This window comes from Aquarana catesbeiana, linkage group LG04 (assembly GCF_042186555.1).
Source record: "Aquarana catesbeiana isolate 2022-GZ linkage group LG04, ASM4218655v1, whole genome shotgun sequence".
Taxonomy (NCBI): Eukaryota; Metazoa; Chordata; class Amphibia; order Anura; family Ranidae; genus Aquarana; species Aquarana catesbeiana.
Genome location: NC_133327.1, coordinates 370,405,258 through 370,419,634, shown reverse-complemented (window position 1 = coordinate 370,419,634; position 14,377 = coordinate 370,405,258). Strand labels below are relative to the sequence as shown.

At 41.0% G+C, this 14,377-nt stretch overlaps 1 protein-coding gene across 3 annotated transcripts in view; it reads left to right on the top strand.

Annotated features, from left to right (window-relative positions):
- Positions 1-14,377, top strand: part of WASF1 (WASP family member 1) — a 190,709-nt gene that overhangs the window by 172,271 nt on the left and 4,061 nt on the right. For all 3 annotated transcript variants that reach the window (XM_073627065.1, XM_073627063.1, XM_073627064.1), the window contains 4 exons: positions 2,080-2,197; positions 5,784-5,956; positions 6,863-7,045; positions 8,091-8,731. In XM_073627065.1, the coding sequence (XP_073483166.1) occupies positions 2,080-2,197; positions 5,784-5,956; positions 6,863-7,045; positions 8,091-8,731 (1,115 nt within the window). The remainder of the gene's footprint in view (positions 1-2,079; positions 2,198-5,783; positions 5,957-6,862; positions 7,046-8,090; positions 8,732-14,377) is intronic.

Sequence of the window (14,377 nt, the reverse complement as noted above, 5' to 3'; positions counted from 1 at the left end):
TTGTTATGACCTGTGTGTATTGCAACGGTTCTTTAAAATATCATTTAAAAGTATAGATTTGTTAGTGTGACACATTCTGTGTTGTCTCAAAGCAGTAAGCCAAATTGTGTTTAAATATAAGAGTTTGAATCTGATTGGAGGCTGTAGAGCAATGTAGACCATCCCAACCATTTGTCTCCTCTCCAATTGTGTTTGAACATGCAGCTTAGTTGCTGCAGTGAAGACATGCTGTACCGCAGATGTCACACGTTTATGCCCAATTATTTCAACATGCCAATTAAAATAATTTGCTGTACTCTGAGCATTCTGCTCAAGTGTTAGGTTAAACTGCCATCCCAGGAAATCCTCCTCTCCCCTTTTTTTAATGTGCAGATTGATGCCAGGAGTCTTTCATCTTATCCAATATTCGCTCAAGAGGATTAGCAGATTTCTTTTTAAAATATGTGTTTGATCATGCTGCATATAGTTAAAATTCTAGCAAGTTTTTCCTTTGAATGCTAGTTGATTGTATATTCAAAAACAATCTTAAAGTATAATTAAAGGCAAAACTTTTTTTTCTAGATTTGGATGGAGTGGAGAGCGATTGGAACAACTGTCAGTTTTTATTGGCAACCAACAATTTAACAAGCAGAAGACACATTTTTGTCAGGATCGAAGTTAGGAGATAAAAGACTTTTACATTTACTATAGATGTGCTGTAATACAGTTTAGGTCAGACACTGGAAACATTATGGAATGGCCCTTTAACTGAAAACAAGGGGGGTTAGTATGGAAGGTGTAAGTAAATCTGAAACGGACTTGAAGGTATATGCAGTCCTCAGAACCACAACACTACACACACAAAAGTAAAATAATGAAGATGAAATTAAGTAGAACTATAGGCAAAACTTTTTTTCCCCATTATGGCTAGAACAAGGGAGGGTTATAACCTGTCAGATCTTTTTTTGATATAAAAGTAAAAGAAAATCCCAAATTTTGGGTTGTTCCAAAAAAAGTTATATTGGGGAAATCTTCCAGTGGGGACACTAGTTCAGGTGACCTGGTGGTCCCCAAGGGATTAGTTTGCAGAGACTTCCTCTCGCTTCCTGTTTGGCTATGGGACAGGATGTGACGGGAAATCTCCCCAATGGGACACAGGTATCAAAAAAAGATCTGACAAGTTATAACCCTGCCTTGTTTTAGCCATAATGGGGGAAAAATAAGTTTTGTCTATAGTTCTACTTAATTTCATCTTCATTATTTTACTTTTGTGTGTGTAGTGTTGTGGTTCTGAGGACTGCATATACCTTCAAGTCCGTTTCAGATTTACTTACACCTGCCATACCATACTCCCCCTGTTTTCAGTTAAAGGGCCATTCCATAATGTTTCCAGTGTCTGACCTAAACTGTATTTATAGTAAATGTAAAAGTCTTTTATCTCCTAACTTCAATCCTGACAAAAATGTGTCTTCTGCTTGTTAAATTGTTGGTTGCCTGGCTGTCCTTATAATGCTTAGTGAAGCTAGTTTTGGGTCAGAAATATATTGTTTGATAGTACCTTAAAGGAGAAGTCCAGCCTGAGCTTTTTAGGCTGGGCTTCTCCTATGGGTCACAGGAGTGCAATCTGTTTTGCACTCCTGTGACCCGTTTTCAGCTGAGAGCGGTCTGAAGTCCGCTCTCCGCAGATATCACTAGAACCAGTCCAGGCAGCGCGTCATGCCGACTTGGGAAGTCTGGATCCGCCAGCTGCCTGGACTGATGGCAGTCTCAGCCTCTCAGCGAGCCGCTGAGACAGCAGCTCCCCGCCCCTCCACAGCTCAGAGCTCCAATAAGCGTGGAGGAGCAGAGCAGGAGAGCTGCTGACTGAGAAGCAGCAGCTTTCCGCTCGGGAAGGTGAGAGAACTGAGCCATCAGAGGTGTTTGGTGGCTGGGTTCTCAGTGAAGAGGCGGTGGGGGACAGATGCAGCATTGGTCTGATGCCGCATCCACCTAGGTAAGTATGAATCTACAAAAAAAAACAACCCATACTTCTCTTTTAAGATAAAACATTATTTCAATCAGCAAGACTTGAATATTCCTGTCTAAATTTTGTTTTAATAGAGATGATGGAAAAGAAGGCCTAAAATTTTACACAAATCCATCCTACTTCTTTGATTTATGGAAAGAGAAGATGTTGCAGGACACAGAGGACAAACGAAAGGAGAAGCGAAAACAAAAGGTATTTAAAATTTACTTAATGGAAGCCCATCATACTGTCTTGTTATTATAAGGCAGCCTGCTGCATATATCAGTCTTAACTGTAAGATGAAAGGATAGGTTCACTTTAGGTTGCACGTCACACCCATAATTCGGGTGTAATATGTAACATGCGCCAGACCTGCCCCCCACACCCGACCCCTCACCCCACCCCACCCCTCTTTGACAGCGTGTGGGGGTTCTTCTCCCAGCACCCGCTGTCACATTTTGAACATAGCATGGCCATGCAGGGCTCTGCCCACATGGCCGCATCATTCATTCACAGCAATATGTGAATGAGAGAACTACAAGTACCATCATCCATTGCGACTGAAGGCTTGTAGTTCTCAATAAACTGTGAGGGCATTGATGAACGCTCTCGTAATTCATTCACAAAGCCCTGCAGCCTGTAAACAGTCAGCCTGTATCAGAGGTCTTGCCTGCAGGATCCTGACATAGCACCTCTGATCAGGGGTGCAATGCTCTCCAGGCTCCTGAGGGAAAAAAAAACACATGCACATATTTTTTTCCTGCAAAAATATGTGCATTTATTATTTTTCCTAAAAGGGAACTAATCCTTTAAAATAGTTTCAAGAGCATTACATGGCACTGCAGTTTACATCTGTTTGATTTATTGAGGTTGATGGGAATATGTTTACTCCTTAAAGTGTAAGTCCACCCTAAAACTAAAATCCCTGCATCTACAGACATCCACATTCTAAGACTAACCTATCTAGCCCTGTAAAGAAGAAATCAGTATGCATACCTTTTTTGAAGCCGGTCCGACCCGTACTCCAGCGGCGGAAGCTCTACAGAGGACACAGCCGACAAACGGCTGTGAAATTAATGAGGAGTGACGTCACCCATAGACTTACTATGGGACTTCCATCGACAGATGTATCCTCTGCACCCGTCTCTACAGAGAAGCCGTGGCTGACAGCTCAGCGTGGGATTGGGTCGGATCTGCTGCAGAAAAGGTATGTATAGCGATTTCTTCTTTACATGGTTAGATAGGTTACTATTAGATCATGGATGTCTGTAAATGCAGGGATTTTAGTTTTAGGGTGGACTTCTACTTTAATGACAAACAAATATAACTGTGGAAGACCTAGAAGTTAAAGTGTTTTTGCTCCCCGCATTTATTTGAAATCCACTTGCATAAATGCATCTGCTAATTATGAACTGCATGCTGTGTGCTGCAGAAATATTTTCTTTTTTATAAATATTCTCTCACTTTAAAACAAAATAAAATTTGAAATTCACTGGTTTGGTAAAGAGAAACTCCTTCCCAATTATTATTTTTTTTATACTTAATCACTTGCCGCCCACTGTATAGCAAAATGAGGGCGGAAAAGTGCTTGTGTTATCCTGACTGGACATCATATGACGTGATCAGGATAACAGAGCCAGCGCGTGCGGCGATCAGAGGTGCGGTGTGTCAGTCTGTCACACCACAACTATGATCGTGGTATGAAGCCTCTGACAGAGGCTTCTTACCACGTGATCAGAAGCCTCTGACAGAGGCTTCTTACTACGTGATCAGCTGTGACCAATCATCGCGTGAATGAGGAAGTGCCGGTAAACGGCTTTCCTCGGTTCACGCTGACAGGGAGAGCCAATCGTCTGCTCTCCCTGTCAGAGGGGGGTCTGCTGATAATCAGCACATTGATTATCAGCACAGCCCCCATCAAAAGGTGCCCATCAGCTGCCAGCCTGTCCCCTTCTTTAAACGCCTGTTAGTGACCATAAAAGTGCCGATGAGTGCCCACAACAGTGCCTATCAGTGCCCAAAAAAGTGCCAGTCACTGCCCCATTAGTAATGCCTCATTCTCATCAGTGCCACCTATCAGTGCCGTAAGTGCTGTCTATCAGTGCCCATTAGGGTTTTTTTTTCAAAATTATCGGTCTTTTTTTGTATATAGCGCAAAAATTAAAAACCGTAGAGGTGATCAAATACCACAATTGTCATTCAAAGTGCGACAGTGCTGAAAGCTGAAAATTGTCCTGGGCAGGAAGGAAGGAAAGTGCCTGGTATTGAAGTGGTTAATGTCTCAAACTGCCCGGTGCCAGGATGAAACCTCCTTTGGCTGCTTGGAGAAACTTCAGACATGCATAGACATTCTACATCTGCACACAGGTCTTCTTTTATTTAAACATTAAATCTTTCATTTTTTTTTTTTTTTTTGTATAAAATTAGCAGCACGAAACAATAGTGCTCCTATTTTACACAGCATTGTTTCAAACCATGTCTAGCTCTTATGTCAAGCTAGAAGCAAACTAGCCCACTAGGGAGTTGGGTAAGTAATAACAGTTTCTTCTGCAGCCCCCTGATCTCAACAGGCATTCAACCATTACGAGGGAGAGGGTAGGGGGCCTACTGCAAGGGTTATATTATTTGTTGTGCCTGGAGTTGGGCTTTAAATTGACAAAGGCTTTTGTGCCAGATACTGTATATAACATCTTTACAAAACTTTTTGGGATAGTTTGTTGAAGGGTTAGAAAGTCTGTTTTGGCTCGTTTAAAATATAACAGACTGTTTTTAGGGATCTGTAGGGACCAAGTGGTATGGTCTACTGATTTGAATTATTGGGATAATCATTTACTGTGGTTCATACTGCAATGCTTTTAGCGGAGAATGGAATAGAAAGTCACACAAGTGGAATAGAGAATTCAGCAGGAGGGGATCAACTACCACGACTTGGAATAAACCCAAATGTAATAGTAAAAATCTAGAAAAAAACATTCTATAGAGACTATGAATGTCAAATAAGAAAAGACAAAAGCTCAATGTTTTTTCATAAAGTGATTGGTGAACAGCCCTGTCTTTTGTACCATGTTGGTGTAATTTAGCTCTTTTTTTTGTTTGTTTTTCTTTTTTTAAGCATGATATCATAAGCATAAATGCACCTATTATTTATGAGTACTAGAATATAAGATATGTACATTATCAGTACATTTTCTGACATGCTGCGGATTGTAGAAATATTATTTAAAGCTAGTGTTTAGACAGTACAGTTATTGCTGTTTTTGAATGAACACATAACTTGGAATAAAACCAAATGTAATAGTAAAAATCTGGAAAAAAGCCTTCCATAGAGACTACGAATGGTAAATAAAAAAAGACAAAAGCTCAACAGTTTTTTAATAAAGTGATTGGTGAACAGCCCTGCCTTTTACAGCATATTAGCGTACATACCACTCATTTTCTGATGTGCTGCGGATTGTAGAAAGATTATTTAAAGCTAGTGTTTAGACAATACAGGTATTGCTGTTTTCTGAATGAACACATAACTAGATTAAAGGGTGTGTTCCTGCTGGCCTGGTATTTCACTTTCACTTTGCTCAAGCCAAAGATATCATTGTTCCTCAGCTACTGAACATACCATTGTAATATCTTAATGGTTTTATTCTGGACTTTTTATATGTTTATGTTGCCTCATAATCTAGTTTGTCCCTGTGTTTTTATTTTTAATGTTTCTTAGCAAAATGTCATTTTGGCTGATGATTAAGTTGGCTAAGTCTGCTACTTGCATGCTTTTACCTTTTAATATTTTTGTAACCTTTTGTAGCAAAAGAATATTGATCGTCCACATGAGCCAGAGAAAGTGCCTCGAGCTCCACATGACAGACGTCGTCAGTGGCAGAAGTTGGCTCTGGGTGCTGAGCTGGCGGAAGATGATTTAGATTTCGGACTGAAACATGTGGAGATAGTAAATGGACCAGCGTCACATTTTGAAACGAGGTTTGCTTGCATTGTATTCTCTTATGCATTCCAGTCTTAGGATGTGTTGAAGTATAACTAAAGGCAAAACTTTTTTTTTAGCTTTTGATAGAGTGCAGAGATATTAGAACGCTTGTCAGTGTTTATTGCCTTCTGCACCTTCTCTGTTTGTCCTGTTTAGCATCATTATTAATAATGAAAGTAAAAGAAAATCCCACATTTTGGGTTGTCCCTAAAAAAGTAATAGGGGGAAATCTTCCGATGGGGACAATAGTTCTTGTGACCTGGGGGTGCTCGAAGAATTCCCTTAATTTGCAGGGATTTCCCCTCACTTCTTGCTTGGCTATAGGACAAATCTCTGCGATGGGACAAGATGGCGAAAAAAAAATCTGACGGGATATAACCCTCCCTTGCTCTATCCAAAATGTGAAAAAAAATTTTTGCCTTTAGTTCTATTGGACTACATTGTTTTTGGTAGCTCTAAAGAAGATTGTACAATCAGATTGCAACTTATTTGGTGAGCTTAAGAAAAACCTAGGCCAGAACAGTGGCAAACAGATCAGAGGTCTCGGGGGTCTCAAACTGGCCACCCTCCAGCTGTTGCGAAATTACAAGTCCCATCAGGCATGGCAAGGCTGACAGTTACAAGCATGACTCCCACAGGCCGCCAGTTTGAGACCTCTGCAGATGATTCCGGCTACTAGATCCTAGTCTTGTCTTGGTGGCATCCAGTAAGCTTTTCATTTTCAGCAAGCATGTGCATATCTGCACAAACTCTGTTTGCAAAAAGCTTCCTATTATGTGTGCATAAATTGTTATACCTACCTCAGTAATTCTCTCTGTAGTGTTTTTTAACGAGTTTTCCAAGTAAAGGTATAGCCTATATTTCTCATTACATGTTATTATAAGCTCGCGTTTTGTTATTAGGCCACAAGCTTATGGAGAAAATGCAGATGGAACCTTCTCGCTTGCAGCGCTACCTTACAGCCAGATGAATGATCTCCTGAACAGGGTTCAAGGTGAAGAAAGGGTTTTGGTAAGGCCTCATGAACCACCACCTCCTCCACCAATGCACGCTTCCGGAGATGGAAAAGCCATGCCAGCTATCAGGTGGGCAATTTTATAATAAAGTGTAGTGTGTTAATCTAAGAAACACTATTTACTTCATGCCCAGTACATATCCCATCACTTAAATCCCAAGCAGTGCTTTCAACACTGCCAAGTTTGCTTCAGGGACCTATAAACTACACTTCTCTCCTATGTTATTGGGATGAGGAGACAGGAGGTGTTTTCTAGTCCAAATCAGGGAACAGGCAGCCTAGAGTAAGAATACCTGCTCCTCCATCATTACCTCTATCAGAAGCAGAACACATGGTGGTTGATTTAATAAAACTGTAGAGTTCAAAATCTGGTGCAGCTGTGTATGGTAGCCAATCAGCTTCTAACGTCAGCTTGTTCAATTAAGCTTTGACGACAAAAAAAAAAAAACGTAAGCCAATTGGTTTCTTTGCAGAGCTGCACCAGATTTTGCACTCTCCAGTAAATCCAACCCCATGGTTTAATTTTACTATGGGTACCTGACCTGGTGCAGATCTCCAGTGTAGGCTGTGGATAGCCAGAGGAGACCAGGAATTTCAGGTGAGTAGTTGTTACTGGATATGGAGTTAGAGGAAGTTATGAGGTGGGCTCCACAAGCGTACACAGTCCAATTTTTTAAAAACTTTTTTTGTTTTCTTCTGTAATAAATTAAAAATAGTGGTTTAGAGTGACAAGATACTTCTAAAAGGTTTTGCAAGTTTCACATTACAGACTGAAGCCTCCATTGGTTTTCCTTTTCTTTTTTTTAAGAATTTTTACCATATTACTTTCTGATTATTATATCTAGTCGGTAGATAAATATAATAATCAGAAAGTAATTTCCGGAAATTATAGCATGTAATCACCTCAGTCCAGACTGAGAAACGGTCTACTTTTTAGGTCTGAGGGCATGTTAAATTGGTTAGAAAGATAGCTTCTCTATTTCTCTCTTCTTTTTTTTTTTTTATTTTTTTTTTTTATGTAGTATTAAAAAATATTTGTAATCTAGATGCTTGTTAATTTGTCTCAAACTTTTTATGAACTGCTTTATTACCAGTGCTTTGTCTTACTATTCTAGTGCCACACAAGGTTTGAATGAAAACCGGCCACAGTCTCCAGCTATGGGAAGAACGCAAGTGTTTGTGAGCCCTTCGCCACCACCACCACCACCTCTTCCTCCTCCTCCTCCACCCCTTCCATCTGCACTTTCTGCATCTTCACTGCGCTCATCTATATCATCCACTCCACCGCCTCCTATTCCTCCACCACCACCACCTCCTGCAACTAGCTTACAGAATACTGCTGTGCCACCAGCACCAGCTCCTCTTCAGATAGCACCTGGAGTACTTCACCCAGCAGCACCTCCTGTAGCCCCTCCTCTTGTACAGCCTTCTCCTCCATCATTACGTTCTGCTCAACCAGGTGAAGCTGTGCCAGTACATCCACTTCCACAAACTGAAGCACAGGGGCTTCCACCACCACCTCCTCCACCACCTTTACCTCCTCCTGGAATGCGTCCCTCTTCCCCTGTTGCAGTCCCACCACTCTCTCACCCCCCTGCAGGTTTACATCCTCTAGCATCTATTGCACCTGGCTCTCATGCTCCTTTGCTTCCCTCATCCCCACCATCACAAGTTGCTCCTGAGCCCAAGCGACATCCATCTACTCTGCCAGTAATCAGTGACGCAAGAAGTGTTCTACTGGAAGCAATACGAAAAGGTTAGAATTATGTTTGCATGACTGTAGCTTTGCTACTCATGGTTTGTTAGTATATTTAAAATGGAGAAGCTTTGGTGTTTATTTTACAATGTTATATTTAAAACAATAGACATATAACAGAATCATAAAAATAAATAAACAATTTTTTATGCCAAATATTTTTAGCGTAGGAGTAATGGTCTTCAGCCAACAAACTGTATGTACTGCTGGTTCCCAGACCAATTGGTGCAGTCAGTCATTTAGTCTTAAACCTTTGTCGGACCCTAGATGTGCTACAGACAACCCAAAAAAACCCTCCATACATATGGTGTACATAACATGGCCTGTCCCTGTTCCTCTGCTGCTCCTCTTGCTGGCAGTTACTTGCTATGTGTTACAGCAGGGTATTATAAGAGCTGAAATCTCTGCTGTGCAAAACAGAGCTTCTGAACAGTGTTATGAAACGTTGTTCAAAATAATTATTCAGAAACACAATGTAACATTTGAAAAAGATACAGAACAAATGTTCCTAGAAGAGCAGGGATTTTTAAGGTGCCATTAACTCTCAAATACAAGATAAAATTTAAGTTTTTTTTTTATTCCATCAGTTAAAACAATATCAAAAGGTACAAATGACAAATAGAAAAGACATATAAAATGCGTTAAACACAATGGATCAGTTCATCTTAGATATTTACAAACATCATCTATAGTAGGGAGTAGTCAGGGAATGATAATCCCAATAATCCCGACATGTTTCACCAAATATAAGTCTTCTTCAGGGGATATATATTTTATCATACCAATGTTGCAAATAATAGGCTCGCGACCCACAGATTATAGTCATGGTTTATAAGTACCCCACAAAAGTTCAATAGGGAGAGAGAATCCACCCAGTAATTGCAAGACAATGTGGAGATATGTATAGTGGCCGCAGGAGGACTCAATCGCACCATAGATAGCGCTCAAGGTGCATCTGTGTTCTACCAGGGGCTTGGGTTGATTGTGGCCAGATAAATGCACTTGTTGCAGGAGCATTTGGGTGCTGTCTGTTGTCCTATTTCTGTCTGCACTGTAATTTTTGTGGCAGGCTTTGGTGGCGTGTCCCCTTGAGAAGGGGGTGCGCTATGGGAGACTGTCCTGGGGATTTGAATGTTGGTGCAGATAGGGAGGGTATCGCAGATGGCGCTCAATTTGTTTTCTACCAGGCAAACCTTCACCCTTATCTGAAGCCAGCTTCTCGTATAAGAATTATTGGGGAAGCTCTTTGAGCTGCAGGAAGTTCACAGCCTTGCTGTTGTCATGGCATCAAGAGCCTGGGGGCATTTGCTTGCCTATCCTATAGTGAGATGTCAGCCAACATGGCAGGCAGAGGAGCCAATCCAGTTCTATTATGGCGCATTCTTTCAGCACTACTGATGGGCTTAGTAGTCCTCACTACACCTGTCTTTGTCAGGCAGCCAATAGCTTACTTTCTTATGATCTAATTTGCTGAAGCTTCCCACCCTGATTAGCTAGTTATTGAACTATCATACGTATGCTGCCATGGAGGCAAAGCAGAAAATTGTATCCTACTTACTTTAATTTTCTTTTCCTGGTCTCTATCCATGGCAGCATAGCAAACTCACCCAGTTCGATGCACAGGGAATGGGCTGTTGTGTGGGTGTTAACTTTTTATAGCTATCCACTGGTCCTGGGGGTGGAAGTTACTATCATACATATGGTGCCATGGATAGGCACCAGGAATAGAAAATTACAATAAGTAGGCTACAATTTTCTGTTTTTTTACGTTCGTTTTTCTCTGTTCCATGCATCTGCGGGGTGAAAAAATAGAACTAAAGGCAAGCTGGTTTTTTTTGTTTGTTTTTTTTTTCCATTTTGGATTGAGGGGGGGTTATAACTCCTGTCAGGTCTTTTCCCCCTCTTTCCCTTGGGGAGATTTTCTTTCATTCCCTATCCCACAGCCAAAACAGGAAGTGAGAGCAAATCCCTCCAAAGTGAAGAAATCCCTGGTTGTCACCAGAACTGGTGTCCCAATTAGAAGATTTCCCCACTATGGTTACTTTCACACTGGGGCGGGCGGGCGGGCACCAGCAGTAAAGCAGCACTAATTTTAGCGCCGCTTTACCATCGTTTTAGCGGCCGAAAAAAGGGTTAAAACCGCCTGCAAAGCACCGCTGCCCAATTGTTTTTAGTGGGCAGGGACGCTTTAGGAGCGTTGAATACACTGCTCCTACAGCGCTGCAAAGATGCGTCTTGCAGGACTTTTTTGACCGTCCTGCAAGCGCACCTCTCCAGTGTGAAAGCCCTCGGGCTTTCACACTGGATAGACAGGTGAGGCTCTTTACAGGTGCTATGCAGGAGCTATTTTTAGTGCTGTAGCGTCTGTAAAGCACCTCCAGTGTGAAAGTAGCCTATTACTGTTCTAGGGACAACCCAAAATGTTCTTTAACTTTAGGTGATAATAAAACCCTGACCGGTGTTTTTATCCCTCGCCATCCTGTCCAATACTGAAAAAAGGTTTGCCTTTTAGGTATTATGTAAATAAAATATGTTCCTTTTAACCCCTATAAACCCTTAGTTAACACCAATTAATTTAAATTACGCCTTCCGCTTTTTTTTATATTTCTGCTGAATGTTTAAATATCTCAATGTTGCTTATTAATGCTTTTTAAAAATATGTAGAGCTAAAATTTTTTTTTTTTTAATTTGTAAATAACTTTTCAGTGCTTTGTACCAGAACAGAAGTACAATTTTTAGGTCATAAGTGGTACAATTGTAGAATAAAATGTATACAGTATTATTAGTTATTTTAAAACTAACACTGTTCAAAGTAGAACCAAAGCAATTTTTCAAGCCTTTTTTACAGCTTGTATAGAAAATAAAATACTTTTGCAAGAGACTATCACCATAAAAAACCTTTTTGGCAAAAAGTATTCAGACCCTTTGCTCAGTATTTAGTAGAAGCACCCTTTTGATCTAATACAGCCATGAGTCTTTTTGGGAAAGATGCAACACGTTTTTCACACCTGGATTTGGGGATCCTCTGCCATTCCTCCTTGCAGATCCTCTCCATTTCTGTCAGGTTGGATGGTAAACGTTGGTGGACAGCCATTTTTAGGTCTCTCCAGAGATGTTCAATTGGGTTTAAATCAGGGCTCTGGCTGGGCCATTCAAGAACAGTCACGGAGTTGTTGTGAAGCCACTCCTTCGTTATTTTAGCTGTGTGCTTAGGGTCATTGTCTTGTTGAAAGGTAGACCTTCGGCCCAGTCTGAGGTCCTGAGCACTCTGGAGAAGGTTTTCGTCCAGGATATCCCTGTACTTGGCCACATTCATCTTTCCCTCTATTGCAACCAGTCGTCCTGTCCCTGCAGCTGAAAAACACCCCCATAGCAAGATGCTGCCACCACCATGCTTCACTGTTGGGACTGTATTGGACAGCTGATGAGCCATGCCTGGTTTTCTCCACACATACCGCTTAGAATTAAAGCCAAAAAGTTCTATCTTGGTCTCATCAGACCAAAGAATCTTATTTCTCACCATCTTGGAGTCCTTCAGGTGTTTTTTTTAGCAAACTCCATGCGAGCTTTCATGTGTCTTGCACTGAGGAGAGGCTTCCGTCGGGCCACTCTGCCATAAAGCCCCAACTGGAGGAGGGCTGCAGTGATGGTCGGCTTTCTACAACTTTCTCCCATCTCCCGACTGCATCTCTGCCACAGTGATCTTTGGGTTCTTCTTTACCTCTCTCACCAAGGCTCTTCTCCCCTGATAGCTCAGTTTGGCCAGATGGCTAGCTCTAGGAAGGGTTCTGGTCGTCCCAAACGTCTTCCATTTAAGGATTATGGAGGCCACTGTGCTCTTAGGAACCTTAAGTGCAGCAGAAATTTTTTTGTAACCTTGGCCAGATCTGCGCCTTGCCACAATTCCGTCTCTGAGCTCTTCAGGCAGTTCCTTTTGACCTCATGATTCTCATTTGCTCTGACATGCACTGTGAGCTGTAATGTCTTATATAGACAGGTGTGTGGCTTTCCTAATCAATTCCAATCAGTATAATCAAACACAGCTGGACTCAAATGAAGGCGTAGTACCATCTCAAGGATGATCAGAAGAAACGGACAGCACCAGAGTTAAATATACTAGTGTCACAGCAAAGGGTCTGAATACTTAGGACCATGTGATATTTCAGTTTTTCTTTTTTAATAAATCTGCATAAATTTCAACAATTCTGTGTTTCTCTGTCAATATGGGGTGCTGTGTGTACATTAATGTGGAAAAAAAATTAACTTAAATGATTTTAGCAAATGGCTGCAATATAACAAAGAGTGAAAAATTTAAGGGGGTCTGAATACTTTCCGTCCCCACTGTATGTCTCCTGCTTCTCCTGTCATTGTCCAATTACACCCTAGGGGAGGGACAATACTAATGTAACAACTGCAGCAGAAAAAAATGAGGTCTCCTGCCCTGCTAGACAGGTTTGACTGTTTGACAGAGCTGTGTAAATCTCAGAACGTGATGCAGAGAAAAACAAATCCTTTATCATCTGTGCAGTGGTTTGCCTGGGGTTTGACATTAACAATAATAAATGTAATCTCTATTATTATTACTGTTATTATTAATATATTTAAATTGTATTAATATTTAATAGTATATTAAAAATAATAATATACACTAATATCAATATTTTAATTTGGTTCATGATAATAAAGTGTTTCTAAAGGAAAGATTAAAAAATAAAAATAAACATGTTATACTTACCTGCTCTGTTCAATGGTTTTGCACAGGGCAGCCCCGATTCTCTTCTTTTTGGGTCCACTGCTGGCGGTCCTGGCTCTTCCTCCCTGGAAAGTACCCCCAATAGCAAGCCTCTTACTATGGGGGCACTCCAGCACGCTCACTCTCTGTCCATTCACACACAGAGCGTGGCTGAACCCTGCTTGTCACTCTCTTTCCTCATTGGCTCACTGGCTGTAATTGACAACAGAAGCAGGAGCCAATGGCTCCAGCTGTTGTGAGAGCCAATAAGGAGAGCGAGACACCCCAGAGAGTCTCTCTCATGCACATTGCTAGATCGAGAAGGGGGCTCAGGTAAGTATAAGGGGGAAGGTGGGGGGAGCTGCATCCAAAAGGTTTGTTACCTTAATGCATAGAATGGATTAAGGTGAAAAACCTTGAGCATTTAGATCCACTTTAAACATTTGAAAAATTGATAAAAATTAAATATACAGATGTTCTATATTTTACCAGCCGTTTACAGTCATCCAACATTGATAAAGTGCTGCGTTAATTAAAGAACAAATAGAACCCCAAATGATCAAAACTTTCTGAATAAACCAATGCGTGTAACCAATTCAACCAAACAAAAAGTAAATAAACAATTACAGAATAATGTGCACACTGTACAAATTGATGTTCCTAGTGGTCAAAAAATACTAATCTTTCCTGTGAATAGCAAACTCGTGAAGAAGTGAACAAAGGAGGTGGTAAAAAATAATCTTCAAAGTGTTAAGAACATTCATTACCGTATATACTCGTATAGGTCGACCCGAGTATAAGTCGAGGCCCTAATTTACCACAAAAAAATGGGAAAAACTTATTGACCCGAGTATAAGACGAGGGTGAGAAATGCAGCAGCTACTGTAAGTGGGAAAAGAGGGTCAACAATGCCC